General features: G+C 35.4%; 1 protein-coding gene across 2 annotated transcripts in view; it reads left to right on the top strand.

Moving 5' to 3' along the window:
• Positions 1–19,978, top strand: part of AGTPBP1 (ATP/GTP binding protein 1) — a 169,482-nt gene that overhangs the window by 76,736 nt on the left and 72,768 nt on the right. For both annotated transcript variants that reach the window (XM_032392979.1, XM_032392980.1), the window contains exons 10-13: positions 2,426–2,634; positions 4,853–5,030; positions 14,223–14,320; positions 19,000–19,116. In XM_032392979.1, coding sequence (XP_032248870.1) covers positions 2,426–2,634; positions 4,853–5,030; positions 14,223–14,320; positions 19,000–19,116 — 602 coding nt within the window. The remainder of the gene's footprint in view (positions 1–2,425; positions 2,635–4,852; positions 5,031–14,222; positions 14,321–18,999; positions 19,117–19,978) is intronic.

The following is a 19,978-nucleotide window of genomic DNA, read 5'->3' as shown; positions in this document are numbered from 1 at the left end:
ATTTAGTCCTAAGGTTATGAGGGCTTTCAATGTTATTTTTCCCCAAAACTGTCTATAAAGGGTGACACCAACTTGCCCTTAAATTTGAATGACCAGAATTGTTAATTTGAACAGTAGTAAATGATTAATTGATTGAAAATCTGGTATTTGGTAAAGTAATGATTTATTACATTTATTAAATTTAAAAAGTCATCTTAGGTATTAGTATTATATACCAGAGTATATAAAATTCAGTTAACAGTTTTATCTTTGAAATGAAATGTGTGGTACTCAATTAGATGAACCATGTAGCTTTATTTTCATATATGATGTGATAAACTTTAGACCAAGATCAGAATACTTGGAATAATTTTAAAAGATGTTTGTGGCCTGGCTTTGTTGTGCCCTTTGTGGTTCAAATTGTTATTTAAAGATTAATTTTTAAATTCATATAGGCATATATTTTTGAATTAGAGTAGATTAAAATAGCTATTAAAACTGAAGCTTATTAATTTTCAGAATCACTGATGACAAAATCACTAAGTCAGTAGAAACTAAAACCCTCATAAGTTTCAACTATTTATAGAAATTGGTTAATCTAAGAGGACTGAAATCTGGTATCTTGCGTTTTAAATAGTAATCTTCCTTTTACTCGCTCCTCCTTCAAAGGAGGATGGTGGACAAACATACCTGTTTTACTCCATCAGGTAAAAAAAGTAACTGACCAGTAGGATGAGTCTAGTTTATATTTGGTATGTTTTCATAGGGCACATGGCTCTAAATAGAATAAAAATTTAATAATGCATGATAATGTTTAGTAGCACCTGCATATTTTTAAACGCACTGTGGCATTTTGGAACATTCTCATTCATTGATTTTTTTTTTTTTTTAACTGCTTTCTGGGAGGGGGCAGTTATTTACTTTGAAAGGGTAAATGAGAGAAAAAAAATAAAAGGGTAAATAAGGCTATTATAATAACCCTGAGCTAGTATAAAGCAAAGAACATGTATACACACAGTGCAGAAGGACAGGCAGCCTGGGTGCCATCGCTAGAGTATGGATGAGATGCTGCAGTCTAAAGGGGAACCGGAGTTGTCTTTTAACCGGAGAGGGAAGAAGAGACATAGGTTGATAGTGAGTTAGGTGTCCTAAACACATGAATAAAAACCCCTTTACTAAACTTTTTAGTTGTGCTCAGTTGCAGATTGCACATAGCTCTGTTTACTTCTCTTCATTCAGCACCTGTGTTTGAGTTACGGGCAAGTTTCTTACTTGATCTTTAATAAAGAATTTAAATATTTCACATAAATACCATTTAGGCTCATAATGTCTTTTAAGAAAATCATATTCACAGCTAGTAAACTAAAGGTTTATATACTCCAGGTGGTGTAAACAAAGTGTATATTCCCTTAAAATACATGGAACTACTGTTAGTCAAAACTGTTGACCTGATTGTGTAAATAGCCACAACCTTGGCCAACTAGCTCTTGAAGACACAGAAGAGGTTTTAAAGCCTTTATGTAAGAAAGCCCCTCTCCCCACCATGTGAATTTCTTCCAGCTCCCTAAAGTCAGAACAGGGTTTCTGAGAGAGCATTAATAGTTTGTTGACCTCAACATCTTTATGTTTTAGGTACATATTAGCCATTTGGAAGCTGTAGTAATTCTTTCAGGTAACTAAAAGCAACAGAGCCTTACCTTACTGTTACATTATCTTAGTGCCTATGCCATGAGCCAGGGTAAACTTAGGTTATGGAGAGATTGGAATTTCTTTGTGACTAAACAAGCTTGGATGGGTTGGTATTCGACATTAGTTTGTGTTCCTATCATTGGTGCCCCTATGTGGTACTGAGTGGCTCCGGATGTTGCTATGATAGGGTTCCCCTACTGCCATTTTAGTGAAATGTACCCTTTTGGTTAATAATCTAAAATATTAACACTTTAATAAAATAGATCAAATTTGTGGATTTCTGTTAATTCTACCCCGGTAAAATGAACCATTTACAAAAAAACCCTCTTTAATGTAGTTTTTATTACATTAGATAATTAATGACCAGAAAGCAGTAAAGTGCTCTTCACATTTCATTTACTAAAAGTTTTGTAAGTATTTTTAACTTAGTGTTGTTATGGCATGGATATTTATATAATTGTGGGGGTAATTAACGCAGGTGATTTCACTGGAAACACATACAGTTTGTAATAGAAGCTACAATCCAGTAGAGTTAATTTCAGTGGAAACAAGGTTTATAATAGACATTACAATAATGACAATGTAGTTTGCCATCTGGGACTTTTCATTTATTTTGTTAGAGAAAAAAATATTTAAGTATGTGGCTGCTATGTATATGTTTTTGAAAAAAAACTCATTGCAATATTGTGGTGATATTTTAAATTTATTTTCTCTTGTCATTTAAAAAATGTTCTTTCTCAATTTTCTTTTGTTAAAGAAACAAACGCCAGAAGAGCTGTAGACAGAGGATATGTCCAAGTCCTTTTAACAATTTATGTAGATTGGCACCGCCATGATAACCGACATAGAAACATGCTCATTCGGAAAGGAATTTTACAGAGTTTAAAAAGTGTTACAAACATCAAGTTGGGAAGAAAAGCATTTATAGATGCCAATGGGATGAAAATTCTGTATAACACTTCACAGGTGAGTTTTTAAATTTTCTTCCTGTTACTGTGGTTATGTGTTAATGATATTATTTGGTCCTTAAGAAAATTTAGTATTTTTTTTTTTTTAAAGATTTTACTTATTTATTTGACAGAGAGAGAGATAGCGAGAGCAGGAACACAAGCAGAGGGAGCGCGGGAGAGGGAGAAGCAGGCTCCCCACTGAGCAGGGAGCCCGATGTGGGGCCTGATCCCAGGACTCTGGGATCATGACCTGAGCCGAAGGCAGATGCTTAACGACTGAGCCACCCAGGCGCCCCCAAAATTTAGTATTCTTACAAATACTCAAAAAAGTGTGATAAATATGTTTAAGAAAAAATCTGAAAATGAAAAGGCATGATAAACCTTTCTCACGCGACCTCCTCAGACTGAGTTGGAGAAAGTGCTGAGTGCATATCTCTGCAATATGAGATTTTAGGTAAAAGGAGGATGTATAAATCCATCCACTGGGCAGGAAGGGAATCTGTAGAGCCATGTTTGCTAAGATATGCAGTTGGCTGTACTCAGTTTTGCATGTTCCCCTCATAAGATATTTATGGATCTTTATAGCTGGTAAGGCAGTTCTGTTGTTTGTGAGTATTGTCAGTGTCTTCCTTCTGGATAGAGCATTTTTACACAGAGAAGGTACAAAAGTGAAACCTGGAGTTAGGAATCCTAGTTCTGCCAGCCATCTTAACTGTAAACCTTCTTGACAATATCTTTAGCAAGAAGACTCAGCTCTGGGCAGTGGGGATGTTACAATGCAACCATTTTGTTTATAGAAGGTTATAGTTATTAGAAAGAAATCTGTCTTTTAAAAATTGCAGCCAGTCATCCTGGTTGTGCCCTTCTGGTCTTGCACACAACGGTCTCTTTCTACATGGCAGTAGTTAAGATACCTGAACACACAATTTATGTTTACCCTAAGCTTTTTCTTTTCTAGATCAATCATATGCACTTGTTTTTACTATTCCTCATGTAGACAGTGATGGATAATTGATCTATCAGGAAGAGTTGGGTGACCTTGTTTATGCCACTTAATATTTCTGAGCCTAAATTTCTCATCTGTTCTGACAGGTCAGATGTGAAAATTTATATTGAAAATTTTATGGGATATGAAAGTGCTATCTAAATGCCAGTAGTGTTTTATGTTATAGGTTCAGATCCCCTGTCCATTAGCCTTTGTCAAGATTGGATACCAGGACAGCGTATTAAACTCTTAAAACTTAAAATCATGGTATTCAGACTATTTTTTGTAAGTTGAAGAATCAACTTATTAGAGGTGCTATTGTATGATAACTGATAACAGTTCTGAGAAAGGCTCAGCCAGTGCACATTTCTTTTTATTTCTTACTCCTTTCTTACTATCTTTTTTACTTAATGTTTTTTTGCTTCTTCCCTTAAATTAAAAATAATCTTTATTTTATGCCCTAGGCTTGCTAAATGCCTTGTAGGTCACTCATAGATATTACTTAGCACAGTAGTCCCCCCTTATCTGTGGGGGATACGGTCCAAGATCCCTTGGATCTTAGATGCCTGAAACCTTGGATAGTACTTCACCTTATATATACAATGTGTGTTTTCTTGTACATACATACGTGTGATAAAGTTTGAATTATTAATTAGGCCCAGTAAGAGATTAGCAACTAATAATAAAACAGAACAACCGTAACAATATTCTGTAGTAAAAGTTAAGTGAATGTGGTCCCCCTCTCTCAAAATATCTTATTGTACTGTACTCATCCTTATGTTGATGATGTGAGATGATAAAATGCCTCTGTGATGAGATGAAGTGAGGGGACTGATGTAAGTATGTTGTGTTATAGCATTAGGGTTAGTATTGACCTTAGGTCAGAAGGAAGATCATCTGTGCTGGACCACAGTTGACCATGGGTAACTGAAACCAGGGATGAAGTGGGACTAATATACTTTGGTGACTTTTGGTGCCAAAGATGGTACTGATTTCTGCTTAGTTAAAATATTTTAGGAAAAGTATTACTAAATTTGCCACATGAAGTTCTTACTTATGAAGAGATACTTCTGAATAGGCAAAGCTATTTTATAATCATATTACATTAAAATATTGGTTTTTGTGTATTTGTCTCTTGAAAATTATTGATGTATTACTTTATGAAGTAATGTAAAATTGATTCACTTATTCACCAAAGGCATATTATCTTTTTTCTTTCTTTTCTTTTTTTATTTTTCTTAAAAAACAGGAATGTTTGGCAGTCAGGACCCTTGATCCTCTTGTCAACACCTCCAGTCTGATAATGAGGAAGTGTTTTCCTAAAAATCGCCTGCCACTCCCAACGATTAAAAGTTCTTTCCATTTCCAGTTGCCAGTTATTCCTGTGACTGGGCCTGTGGCCCAGCTCTACAGTTTACCCCCTGAAGGTAAGACTGCATGTTTACTGCTGGCTTTCAGTGGTTCTTGGAATTGTGTGACTGTCGACTTTTTTTTTTCCTCATTTCTAGTTCCTCAGCAAAAGAGACCTTAATGAACACAATAAACTTTCACATTATATTTTAAGTTAAATATTTCTTCAAATATAAGAAATTGAGTTCTGATAATTAAAGGCAGTAGTATGGAATGTGTTATATATATGTAAATGTGAATTTAAAAAAATTTAAGCATTACATAGGAACATTATTTTATAGTTTACATAAATTTTCAAAGGATAAGAGTGTAAACATTAAATGTTTAGGTAGTTATATTTGGGCTTACATTTATAACTTTTTGGTGAACTTCATTTTTTTTTAAGTTAATACCTAATCACCAAAAATTTTATTTTTTTTTAAGATTTATTTATTTATTGGAGAAGGGAGGTGCAGAGCCTGGAGATTGACACAGGGCTCAATCTTAGGACCTTGAGATCACGACCTGAGCCAAAACCAGGAGTCAGTGGCTTAACTGACTGTGCCACCAGGTGCCCCTGCATTTTTTATTATAAAATAATTCATCTCTCTTCATAGAGTTTCTGCATATTCCCATGAAATTTCTATGGCGAATTCAAGAATTTAACAGATGACTCACTGATAAAAAATTGAAAAGAGAAGGTAAAATGTACTTTAAGAAGCATAAAAAAATACTAGTCCAAATTAACAGAGTAATTTCTTTCTACTGAGATCGGGTTCAACTATTTAAATAATACTTAAAAATTTTACAATTTCTATTACCAGGATTAGTTTCCTTATGTAAATTCATAGTTCTCCTAAGAAAAAGATTCAGTGTTAGTGTATATGGTTCACAGAAGTGTTTTCTAATGATTTGGAATTTGCATATAAATATGCATAGTATTATAATGCTTGGGAAAAGGGAAGGTGGAAATAGAAAAATGCCTACCAATATTCTTCTTTTTTTAAAAATTTTTTAATTTATTATTTTTTATTATGTTCAATATAGCATATAGTACATCATTAGTTTTTGGTGTAGTGGTCAGCGATTCATTAGTTGCGTATAACACCCAGTGCTCATCACCACATATGCCCTCCTTAATACCCATCGCCTGGTTATCCCATCTCCCCAACCCCCTCCCTTCTGTAACCCTCAGTTTGGTTCCTAGAGTCCAGAGTCACTCATGGTTTGTCTCCCCCTCTGATTTCTTCCCATTTAGTTTCCTTCCCTTCCCCTGTGGTCCTCCGTGCTATTCCTTATGTTCCACATATGAGTGAAACCATATGATAATTGACTTTCTCTGCTTGACTTATTTCACTTAGCATAATCCCCTCCAGTTCCATCCATGTCAGTGCAAATGGTGGGTATTCATCCTTTCTGATGGCTAATATTCCATTGTATATATGAACCACATCTTCTTTATCCATTCATCTGTTGAAGGGCATCTTGTCTCCTTCCACAGTTTGATTGTTGTGGACATTGCTGCTATGAACATTGGGGTGCAGGTGCCCCTTCTTTTCACTACATCTGTATCTTTGGGGTAAATAGTGTAATTGCTGGGTTGTAGGCTAGCTCTATTTTTAATGTCTTGAGGAACCTCCATACTGTTTTCCAGAGTGGCTGTACCAGCTTGCATTCCCACCAACAGTGTAAGAGGGTTCAGACACTTCTCCAAAGAAGACATACAAATGGCTAACAGACACATGAAAAAATGTTTGACATCACTAGCCATTAGAGAAATACAAATCAAAACCACAATGAGATACCACCTTATACCAGTTAGAATGGCAAAAATTAACAAGACAGGAAACAAAAATGTTATGGTTTATGCTTAACAAAACTTGCATGTGACTTACCTAAATGAAAATAATGAAATTATTAGAAGTTGGCTGTTTGCCATTTCAATACAATACTGGGAACATAGTAAAAGAAGTAAGAGTTGAAATCTTAATGTGGGGAAAAAGTAGAATTTTTTGGGGTAAGATCTAGTAAAATGGAAAAGAGAGTGTAGTCTAGACTATTATTAGAATTTCTAAAGTATTTTCTCATCAGTTGATAAATTTTTTGCAAGAAAAATGGAAAGTTTTTTATATTTAAAAGCAATTACTTGAAATAAGTGATGTAAGAGAATTTTCAGGTAATTATAATTAGTTTTATTATCTTTGATGCAGATTTATTAGTGGTATATATCACAGAGTACACTGTATGATTTTTTTAAAAAGTATTTTATTATTAAAGTGCACCTTTAGTCTATGCAAAATACCAAGATGGATTATTCAGAAACTTCCTTTAAAGGGTTTAAAAAGTCTACAACTCAGTATGGGACTTGAGTAAGATAGTGGAGTGAAAATAGTGATCTAATTTCTCTTTCCCATTGCATTTAAAACTACCAACAGACTTTAAAAATAGGACAAAATCTGTACCAAAAGTGAAAACAAGGTAAAAGAAGCATTCTCATGAAATAAACATAGAAATGCACCAAACATCATGGAGGTGTGAATATATTAAAGAAGAGCATCAGTTCTCTACTCACCCTTCTGTGAATGCAGTATGTCTGTCTCCGAGTTGAGGCGCCGGTAGCACCTAAGTTGGATGGACAATCAAGGAGCAGTTGGAGCCCTTTTCTCTCCTGTATCTCAGTGTAGGATTATGGGAGTTTAAGTGGTGGTTGTAACTGGTAGAAAGCTGGGGAGACTTCTGTATGATACAGCAGGTGGTAATACTGGGAGGAGATAGGTTATAGGATTTACCCCATAGTGTTCTTTATTCAGTGTACAGAATAATCACATATGAGGTGAGAAAGCTAACTTCTAGTGCAGTGAATTCACCAAACATGGGGAAAAAATGACAGAGAGATGATATTTTTCTGAGGGCTCTTTTCCTGTCTCATCTCAGACTAATGGATCACTAAATTAGAAAGGGGGATTTACACTGACGGATGAGTCTTCATGATTAAGATGTGAGAGGAGAGTTTTGACAGCATCTGTGCAGACACAAGGCAAATACCCTCTTTCTGTTCACCATTTTTCATATATCAGACTTCATTACATTGATCACAATTTTCATTATTTTTTACCTTCCTCAGTTAGAATATAAGTTCCATGAGGATAGAACTGTTGTTTTTTTCCTTCATTTTATCCTCAGCATCTATTAGACAGAGTTAGTGTACACTTAACATTTGTTGATGAAGGAATTGAGCTGACCTCAAGGCTTAGTCTCTAGAACATTAAATGCCAAAAGATAGTGAAGCAGCATCTTACAGAGGTTTCGAGGAGAGTCCTGATTCAAGATTTCTGAACACTTATTAGTTGCCATCCATATGTGAAGGTGACATATTCTTAGGTATATAAGGGTTTGGAAGTGATTACCCAGGTACCCTTTCTGAAGTAATTACACGAAATACTACTCTAGTCTGGCCAATGATGCATTAAGATGACAAGAATAGAGACAACATGGTAGCAGAATCATTGTATTAAACAGTACAAATTGTTAATTATGTAATACTAAATAATTGTAATACTATTTTGAAATACATCAACCAACTCTTGGCCAAGGATACATAATACACAGTTATAACAAACTGGATTTTTTACACAAATAAACTAAAATTTTTATTATTTATATTACATATATTTGTATTGATAGAGTTCCTATTCTTAGGAATATTACACTATTCTTGCATTTCTAAAATAATTATAGGAGTAGTGGTTCATATATGCATTTTAAAATGTAAAAGTACTTTTGAAACAGAGATCCTTAGCCTGGGAACTATTGACTCATAGGAATCCGTGGATGGACTTCAAAGACTATGAACACTCTGAAATTCTATATAAATTATGTATTTTTTTTCTTGGGAAGAATTCTTGAAGAGGCTCATTTATTACTGTTATAGAAAAGCAGGGAAATTTCAGAGACACACAAAAATCCTGAGAGCACTAAATACAAAGCAAGAACCAACAAATCAGCTTTGGTAATAAGATATCTAAATGGATAAAATACTCTGACTAATAGGAGAAGAATTGACTAGGAGGCAAGATGGCAGAAGAGTAAGGGACCTCGTTTCATCTGGTCTCTTGAATTTAGCTAGATAACTGTCAAATCATTCTGAACACCTATGAATTCAACCTGAGGTGTAAGAAAAGAATTGCTGGAATTCTACAAATAGAAAAGCAACCACTTTTTTGCAAGGTAGAAGGTTCAGAGAAGTGAATCTGAGGGTATATATTGGAAGATAAATGGCAGGGGGGTGGGGAGCCTCTGAAAGCTGGCTTCCAGAAAGTGTTATAGCACCAGAGTGCAAAATGGAAATTTTTAGAAGTCTGCTCCAGTGAGAGACATCCCTGCCTGACAGGTGCTCGGGTGGAGAAGCAGGGCAGAATCCTAGGTGGGACAGTGTAGTCTCAGGATCCGGTCACAGAAAGAACGGGGGTGCCTGAGCCGGCAGAGTTCCCAATCTTTGGAGTGGAGAAACAGGCTACAGTCGGAGAGGGATCCCTGCCTAGGACTCTCCTATGTTCTCTCTCTCAAGCAGAGCAAGAAGACCCTAGCAGCTTTTGCCTCTTAGGATCCCTCTAGCCCTAGGTACCACTGCTACTTGAAGACCTCCATAGTATTGGCCACAGAGGAACCCCCCACAGTCAGTGTTGACATTGACCTCTGCTGACAGAGCTGCATGGGGACTGTGCTGCTGTGCCTTCCCAGGAAGCAAAGATACTGCATCTTCCCCCAGTCTGTGTGTTCACAGCTGTTTTCTGGCGAAAGTCTTTCCCCACCCAAGCCAATCAGTCCTAAAAGATGAAGAAGCAACTGCATCCTTAAATGGGATAGTAAAGTATCCTCCAGACTGAGAGGGCACTTTGAGACCAAAAAACTATGCAAGCCAAGCCCTTCCATACCATTTATAGAGTTTTTTTCAGGGTAACTTACTGACAAGGTCGGGCAATCCAGGTGCTGCTACACAGCTGTTCTCGCCCAGGCCAGACCTTAATCCACAGCTTTTATAGAGCAGGGGGCATTTGTGGTGTGGTCAAAGGGTAGTTATCTAAAGTGGTGCCATATGTGCACCAGAGGCTCTACTCGGTATCAAAACTGGTGCCATCTGTGCACCACTTTAGGGAAGATCAGAACAAGCCTTCCTGCTTTATGGTCAGGGCATAACTGGGCCCTGACGGAGATCATTGCTTGGACACGAACAAGATGGAGGGCCAAAGATGGAGTCAGTGTTATTAGCACTCCTACACAGACCAGTATCTCTGGTGAACATAGATGCAGAAATCCATAGCAAAGTAACAGCAAACTGATTTTAACAACAAATTAAAAGGATAATATACCATGATCAAGTGGAATTCATCTCTGGGATGCAAGGACGTTTCAACATCCACAAACTAAATGTGATAAAGCACATTAACAATGAAGGATGAAGATCATATGATCATCTTGATAGATGCAGAAAAGAAATTTGACAAAGTTCAAAATCCTTTTATGATAAAAACTCTTAACAAATTGGGTATAGAAGGAATGTTCCTCATCATAATAAAGACCATATATGATAAATCCATAGCTAATATTGTGCTTAGTGATAAAAAGTTAAAAGCTTTTCCTATAAGATCAGGAAGAAGACAAAGATACTGTCTCTCACCATTTCTATTCAACACAGTACTGGATATCCTAGCTATAATAATTAGGCTAGAAAAAGAAAGAAAAGGCATCCAAATTATATAGGAAGAAGTAAAATTATCTGTTTGCAGATGGCATGATCTTATATATACAAAATCGTAAAGTCTCTACCAAAAAACTCTTGGAACTAATAAACAAGTTCAGTAAAGTTGCAGGATATAAAATCAAATATATAAAAATCAATTGTGTTTCTATACAATTACAGTAAACTATCTGAAAGAGAAATTAAGATAGTAATCCTATGTACAGTAACATTGAAAGTAATCCTATGTACATTGAAAGCAAAATAGGAATAAATTTACTAAGGAGCTGGAAGACCTGTACAAGACATTGATGAAAGAGATTGAAGAAGACACAAATAAATGGAAAGATATCCTCTGTTCTTGGATTGGAAGAATTAATATTGTGAAAATGCCCATATTACCCAAAGTGGTCTACAGATTTAAAGCAATCTCTTTGAAAATTGCAATAGCATTTTTCACAGAAATAGAAAAAACTATCCTCAAATATTATGGAGCTACAAAAGACCCCCAGGAGCCAGAGCAATCCTGGGAAAGAAGAACAAAGCTAGACATCACAGTTCTGGATTTCAAACTATTACAAAGCCATAGTAATCAAAACAGTATGGTACTCAAAGCAGGCACATAGAGCTCTAGTGGGATGGAATAGGTAGCCCAGACAAACCCATGCATATGTGGTCAGCTAATTTTTGATTAAAGGCACTAAGAATACACAGTGGGGAAAGGACGTTGTTTTCAATAGATTGTATTGGGAAAGCTAGATATCCACATACAAAAGAATGAAATTGGATCCCTGTCTTATACCACTCACAAAAAATTATCTTGAAATGGATCAAAACTTAATTATAAGACCTGAAACTGTAAAACTCCTAGAAGAAAACTTGGGGGAAATGATCTTTGACATTGGTCTTGGCAGTGATTTCTTGGATAAGATACCAAAAGCACAAGCAGTGGAAGCTAAAATAAACAAATGGGATTATGACAAACTAAAGAGATTCTGCACAGCCCAGGAAACAATAAATTATAATGGCAATTTCAATTTATTGCCTTACAGGATGGGAGAAGGTATTTGCAAAACGTGTATCTGGGAATGGGCTACTGTCAAAAATATATATAAAAAAACCTCACACAGCTGAAGAATATAAAAGCAAGTAATTCAATTAAAAATTGGGCAAAGGACCTGAATAAATATTTTGCCAAAGAAGACATACAAATAGCCAATAGTATATGAAAAAGTGCTCAACATCAGTAATCATCAGGGAAATGGAAATCAAAACCATAGTAAGATATCACCTCACACCTGTTAGAATGGCTGTTACCAAAAAGACAAGACATAGGAACTATTTGCAAGGTTGTGAAGAAAATGGAACTCTTTAACACTGTTGGTGGGGATGTAAAATGGTATAGCTAATCTGGATAACAGTATGGAGGTTCCTCAAAAAATTAAAAATAGAACTACTGTATGATCTAGCAATCCTGCTTCTTAGTATATATCCAAAGGAATTGAAATCATTATCTTAAAGAGAGATCTGTACACCCATGTTCCCTGTAGCATTATGTACAGTAGCCAAATTTGTAAATAACTGTAATGTCCTTTGATGGATAAATGGATAAAGGACAGTGATATATATGAATATTATTAAGATAATATAAAGGAAGGAAATCTTGCCATTTGCAGCAACATGGATGAACCTGGAGGGCAGTGAAATATGCCAGACAGAAAGGCAAATACTGTATGGTATCACTTACATGTAGAATTTTAAAAGCAAACAAACAAAAAAAATGATTTTGTAGAAACAGAATAGAATGTTGGATGCCAGGAGTGAGGGGAGTGGTAAATGGGGTGCTGGGATCAAAGGGTACAGATTTTCAGTTTAAGAAGATTAAGTTCTGAGGATCTAATGTACAGTATGGTGACTATAGTTAATAATACGGTATTGCATATTTGGACATTTCCAAGAGGAGCTCTTAAACATTCATCACAGTTAACATTGTTAATTATGTGAGGTGATGGTTGTGTTAATTATCTTCATCTTGGTAATCATTTTACCATGTATATTTATATCAGATCATCACATTTGTACACTTTATATTACAATTAATATTTATTATTTCTTCTTCAATAGAGTTAAATAGTTTAGAAAAATATCCTTTTAAAATATTCCCTTTAGGGGCGCCTGGGTGGCTCAGTCGGTTAAGCGTCTGCCTTCGGCTCAGGTCACGATCCCAGGGTCCTGGGATCGAGCCCCGCATCGGGCTCCCTGCTCGGCAGGGAGCCTGCTTCTCCCTCTCTCTGCTGCTCCCCTTGCTTGTGCTCTATCCCTCTCTCTCTCTCAAATAAATAATAAAATCTTTAAAAAAAAAAAAAAAAATATTCCCTTTGTTTTAAAGCACTCAGTTACTTACCTGAGTACTCTTCCACTCTTCTTGCCTTATCTTGTCTCCCCCACGGCCGTGGTCCTCATGTACCTTTACATTCTGTTCCCTGAGTTTTTCTCTAATGCGTATTCATTCTTCATCCCCATTCCTGCTGTATTGGTTCAGACAGTTACTGTCTCCTGTCAGCTGGTCCCCTTCCATATATGTGCTCCCTCTCTCACACCTGCCAGAGTGATCTTTTGAGCAATGTTAAGTCAAATTAAGCCATTCTCTTCTTGAAAATTCTCAGTGCTTGTCTTGCATAGGTTAAAAATCTAAACTACTTGGTCCCTTCATTTTCTCATTCTTATTTGCCTTTCTTAGTACTTTCCCAAGTATACAAGTTTAGTTATACTTGCCGTTTTTCAGGGATATCATCTCAACTCTTTTTTTTCTTAGAAGCCACACTCACCCACCCTTATGTTGGCCTTGAAAGCTGCTGTATTTTCTTCAGGATACTGCTTAATTACTACCTGTTCTGTGGAGTGATTACTCATAGCCCCTTGACCTCAAGTTAGTTAGTTAGTTAGTTAGTTATTCTATCCTTTGTTTTCCCAAACAAACGTTGCTTTCATTAACGTTTACTTTTGTATTGTAGTTACCTGTTTAGTCTTTTCTGCTCTTTAACCTTATATGCTCCTGGAGGACAGGGACTATATTTACATATATTTTTAAAAATTCCCAGCACACAACACTACATACATGGCACATGGTAGCCATTGAAACAAATAAATGGGAAATCAGTTGTTAAAGGAATAAAATCAGTTTTTGAAATTTATCATGTACAGGAAATAAGCTGTTTCATTCAGGCTGTTGCAATGGAAGACATTCATTTTTAAAAATCGAGAACATCAGTAAAAACACCCATACATTTCTACAGTGCTTTTTCAAATTTTAGTATCTCATAGGTTTTCAACACCTAGGACAGCCTTAGAGACATTTTTAATAAGGAATTTCATTTACTTTTCCTTTGGTGATTAAAATACCAATGTTGTGTGTATATAGCATCCTTCCTTCGTATGTGCATGTTGTAGAATGCTTACCTCTGACCTACTTATAGCATGTTTTGTGTCACAGTGGATGACGTAGTAGATGAAAGTGATGACAATGATGATATTGACTTAGAAGCCGAAAATGAAACTGAAAATGAAGATGACGTAGATCAGAATTTTAAGGTTAGTATAAATCTCTATCTTCGGTCAACTTTATGAATTATATACGCAGTTGTAAAATAAAGATTGGGGAAATAGGTGTAGCTTAATGGTAGATTAATTGGTTTTGTCCGCATCTTTTTATTGTGATAACTGTGGACACTAAGGAAAGGGAAAATGAAAAATGATGTTGCTTTGAATGCATTGGTCTGAAAAGGTCCTTAAAATAACTTATTTTCACTCTTTTTGACCAGGATAACCTCAGGTAACTGATCTGACTTAGGTTTCAAAGTCTAAGGAAATCTGAGTTTGACTCTAAGTAGCAACCTGTTCCTCTTTTAGCAGTCTTTTGGGGATATAAAAATAGTAGGAAAATAATCTGTAACTGCTGGATTTTTGGTAAGAATTAGTGTTTACATAATGATTCTTAGGTTTCAGTTAATTAGAGAAGAAATGGACAAAAGCGTTTATTGAATTGAAACAAGATAAAAAAAATTATTGTTATATGTGTGATGTTAAGTAAAGAGGCAGGGGAGTTTTTAGAATTTTATGGCACTTTTGGAAGTGTAGAGATGATATTTGCTTTATTTAGTGTCAGGGGGTCATTTTAGTATCTATGGAAAAATGCCTGCTTAACTCCTTCAGTTTTCAGCTGTTTAGCTTAGTCTTTTTTGGTGGGTGGGGAGGGATTCATTTGACCCTTGCCTGCTTGGCCCTTTTGTCTTGAAATGCTACATCACAATTGGGTATTTGACCCTCTCTGGAGATAGAATGTTAAGATACTGGAAAGAGATACCCATTTTAATAGTAGATGTAGTTCCAGTTTCATTATCTCCGAATGCAATCACCAAGGCAAGCTTTGGCAGAATTGTCAAGTTAGCCAATCTGGGCAGCATAATGGTCTGCATCCTTGCCTCGAGAAGCTAGAAAGAAGAGAAACAGTGCAGGCTCTGATTTTCAAGGCAAAATATCTGGGTTAACTGTGTGATTGTGGTTCTGGACTTGATATAAGTGGAAGAACTGTGGGATCCAAGTTATGAGAATTTAAATTCTGTTGTGTAAAGTGTTCTTTAGATAATAGAAGCTATATTAAAAATCACCTGTTTAGATTCTTTGGGAACTGAATGTTTTGGGATAGTAAAATTTCAGATTGCTGTTAAGTTTATACTTTAACATATTTTGATAGAAACCTTTCTCTTTTGTGCTGTATGTTTCCATGTTGTTAAAAACATAGTATGTTGAGTATAATTTATTCTTTATGGCTCAGGGTCCTCATTAAACATATCTGTTGTTGTGATCACTACAGATGTAAAGACAGAGATTGGTGGGGAAATAGAACTAATAGGAATTATAACAATGATTCTGATTTTGCTGCTTGGAAATTGTCAGTGTGTATGCATGAATACATACTTAAACATTTTTTAAAAATCATATGAGGGTAAGTTACATATATTATGTATCATGGTCCTTTACCCCTAAATATGTCAGTGAATATTTCCTAAGAATAGTGGTACTCTCTTACATAACCACAATGCAGTTATCAACTTGATAAATTTGTAGTGATATAACACTTTTTATCTGATCTGCCATCCATATTCCACTTTGTCAGTTGATCTAATAAATATCCTTTGTGAGGTTTTTTTTTCCTTCTCTCTAGAATAGGAGCTAGCATCAGATATTGTGTTTAATTATTTTGTCCCTTAAGTCTCCCTTAATTTAGAATATTTCCATATTTTTTTAGTCTTTTGTGACATTTATATCTTTGAAAAATACAGTTGTTGGCTGTATTATTCACTGGAGTAGCTGCGATTGCTTATATTTTCTCCTGCTTTATCTTAACACACCAGTTATAATAATGAGAAAAAAATAATAGATTCAATTTATTCAACATCTAATCCTATTCTAGTCCATGCTCTTTTTTTAATTAATTAATTTTTTTAAAAAATTTATCTATTTGAGAGAGAGAGAGCATAAGCAGAGGGAACAGCAGAAGGAGAGAGAGAAGCAGACTCCTTGCTCAGCCAGGAGCCCAACTCAGGGCTCGATCCCAGGACCCCAAGATCATGACCCAAGCCGAAGGCAGACTCCTAACCAACTGAGCCACCCAGGCACCCATGCTCTTTTTTTTTTTTTAAATTGAAGTACAGTTGACATACAATATTTTATTAGTTTCAGGTATACAGCAGTGATTTGACATTATGAAATATTCACCACGGTAAGTCTAGTTAGACCTTTTGCATTTACCATCTATGCTAGTCCCTGCTCTTTACCTATAGTAATTATTAAATCTTCATCTCAATTCTATAAGGTACATGATATTATTACCTCTGCTTTACAGGGCTAATAATTAGAAGAAGGAGGCACAGAATGTAGCTTATAAGATGTGGGGCCAGGATTCAGAATAAAGCAGTCTGATGTGAATGTCCACTCTCTCTACCACCATACTATACCAAAATGTTATTTTTTTTTTTTTAAGATTTTATTTCTTTATTTGACAGAGAAAGAAAGGAAAGGGAGAAAGTAGCAGAGGGAGGGAGAAGCAGACTTCCCGCTGAGCAGGGAGCCTGATGTGGGTCTTGATCCTGGATTCCAGGATCATGACCTGAGCCGAAGGCAGAAGCTTAACCAACTGAGCCACCCAGGTGCCCCAGCCAAAATGTTATTTATTTATTTATTTTTTAAGGACTACAGAATTGCTGGCTTTTTGAGACTGCTGAGCTGTATTATCTTATTTTTCTTCTTGACCGCAGTTTGCCTTACTGTCATTGGTGGTTACATTTGGACTTAATTTTTCCTTTTTATCTAAATCTTGTTATTTATTTCCTGTGTCAGGTGAACCTGCTACATACAGGTTTAATATTTGTTTGTGTTTGATTGTGATTGTAGTTTTAGAGACTGTTTTTCCCTCACCATAGTGATTCCATTCTCTTTACCCCAGATTTTTCAGTTTTTGGAGCATTTATAGAAACTTGGAGGTTTAGAACACTCATCTCCAGTAGCCAGGACCTGTCAGTATATAAACTTCAATGCGTTCTTTTCCCCTCCTTTACTTGAGAAGAACTTTAAGCAGTGGTGGAGGGTGGTTGTGTTGTTGTTTTTTTTTTTTTCTAAGTCTGTCAGTAGCTCTTCATCTTTGTTTTCCCCTAAACCAAAACAGAATTTCCTGCTATTGACCTCTCAAAGTGTAGTTTTTTTTCTCACAGTGCCTATTTTACAGATAAATTCATTTTTTTTGAAAGTAGAGAGCAAATATGTAAGGCTCTATTTTCACAAAGTAGTATTGAATGTTGAATTCTGGTCTGTTTAGAGAAAGAATACTTTTGTAAACTTTTTGTTATTTTGAAAGCATTGTCTACTTTATTAGTGCCAAACAAGGAAATTATATATTTTGGTTCATCAATGCATAATTTAAAGGTCTATGAAATTACATATTCGTGTCCTAATAATTATACAATAATTATACACTAACATGATACTCTTTAAATACAACCAGTGTTTATTATTTATGGCAAGGGAGAAAATCTTTTTATTGGTTATACAAATAATAGCTAAGTTCCTGAATATGAACTATGAGAAATATAAAATATATTTTTCCTTTTAAATTACTTGGTAATATGAAGTATATATATTTAGTCAGATACATGTATATAAAGCATTATAAGGATTGAAGCATGGTAGAATAGATTTAAGGCTAAAAGTAAGTTTACTCACTGAAATTAAAAGCCATTGAAAATTAGTAAGTGGTCTTTATATCTCTCTTTAGCAATGAAGATAATGATGAGTTTGTATTTGTGTGAGGCCAGATTTGTTGAAGGTCATAGAGAGAATAGCTTGGATGGTAGGTAAACTGACACTTGTCTTTCTGGCACAGTGTATATTAGGTCTTTGAACAGATACAGATTGAATTAATCCCAGATACATACCCTGTTTTTCTGAGGTCATACCTCCCCTTTAAATTTACCGTCTTCCTTCCTAAAGGGGCGTGGAAATAATTTCTGGCTGTTTTTCAATTTTTTTACTTTTTTCCCCCCCAGAAAAAGAGTGTGTGGTGACACTGAGCTTTTCTAAGGGAACTTTGTTGACCATGGAATACGAGAGTACAGGGTAATCACTGGTTTGTCTTGAGACAGTGCATAGACCAACAGAGTATGCTCTGAAATCAATGATTAGTTTTACATCCTGACTCTTTGCACACTATGTAATTTTGAGCAAGCCCCTTAACCTCTCTCTACCTCGGTTTCCTCTTCAGTTAAATGGAAGTAATGATGCTATCTACTTCATAGTGTTCTTCTGCAGATTAAATTATGTAAAATCCTTAGCATAGTGCTTCTCACATTTTCAGTGCTTAGTATATGTTAGTTATTTTGATTATCACCACCACCATCATATATTTATATTTTTCAATTTAGTTTTTTTAAGTTTAACTGCCCTTTAATATGAGTAAAACTATGGCAACTAAAGAGATTGAGGGGAGCATCCTTTAGTCTGGATCTTGACACTAGGTCTTCTATCTTGAGGAGCCCAAATACTATTTTCAACACAACAATGACCCAATACCAGCAAATTTCATTTATGGTAAAATTAGTACAACCTTTATTCAGTGATTATTCTCTACATGTAATTAATAATTTGGAAAACTTTAATCTGAAATGTAGTCTGTAATTTTACCTTTTTCTTAACTGGTTACATTTTTATTATTTCAGAATGATGATATTGAAACGGATATTAACAAACTAAAACCCCAGCAGGAACCTGGACGAACGATAGAAGAACTTAAAATGTATGAACACCTTTTCCCTGAGCTTGTTGATGATTTTCAGGTATAAATATAGAAAATACAGCATCTTAATTGATTTTAAGAAACAGTTCTTCTTTTTTGTTTTTTCTTCCTTAGGCCTGTAATCCCTGTTTTCCCTTTGCTTTTTATTTCTAAAATATGAAAGTGGTATTGCCTTTCTGGGTGACATTGGACAGTTACTTTAGCATTCTGAGCTACAAACTACTTATCTGTAAAATGAGGGGACTAGCTCATTAAATTTTTGGACTAGCTTTTACATTTTTTCATCACTTTGGCTCATTGCTTTAATTGGCATAGTTTTTAAAAAATAATCTTTAAAATGGCATTTTAAAATCTTATGTTGAAGTCGTCTTTCTATCAGTTGCATCCAACTGAAGGGGGAGGTGGGAGCTGAGAAATTGCTAAATTAAAACTGAAGTGTCTGCTTGTTGGATTGTTTTTCCTGACAGTCACCATATAACTGGGGAATGTAGGGCCAGGGGAGAACAATGTGAAGTCTTTATATCTGAGTCGGTTCACAGGGAGAGTGACTTCTCATTAACATTTCTTACCCTCATTTATTTACTGGAATGTACTTACTTAGCGTGGGTTACATAGCAAGTAAACCGGATTGAATTGATGGCAATTAGTAGATAGTTTCTTATTCTCACTCAGCTGCCCCCTTATGGTGGGTACTTGAATAAGTCCCTGAAATTGCCTAGGATCTTAACCTATAAAATAAAGCATTCAAACCAGCTAATCTCAGATTTATTCAGCTCTTACTACAGGCCCCCATGCCTCCCAAATCCATACATTTAATTCCTAGTTGCTTAAAGAAAAAGACTTTAATGTAAGGTTATATGTGGGAAATAAAAAAAGGAAGGACAGTTGACCCTTGAAAAACA

The sequence above is a fragment of the Phoca vitulina genome, unplaced genomic scaffold (assembly GCF_004348235.1).
Source record: "Phoca vitulina isolate PV1807 unplaced genomic scaffold, GSC_HSeal_1.0 scaffold70, whole genome shotgun sequence".
NCBI classification, from domain to species: Eukaryota; Metazoa; Chordata; class Mammalia; order Carnivora; family Phocidae; genus Phoca; species Phoca vitulina.
The sequence above is the reverse complement of the archived record's forward strand: the minus strand, read 5'-3'. Positions and strand labels throughout refer to the sequence as shown.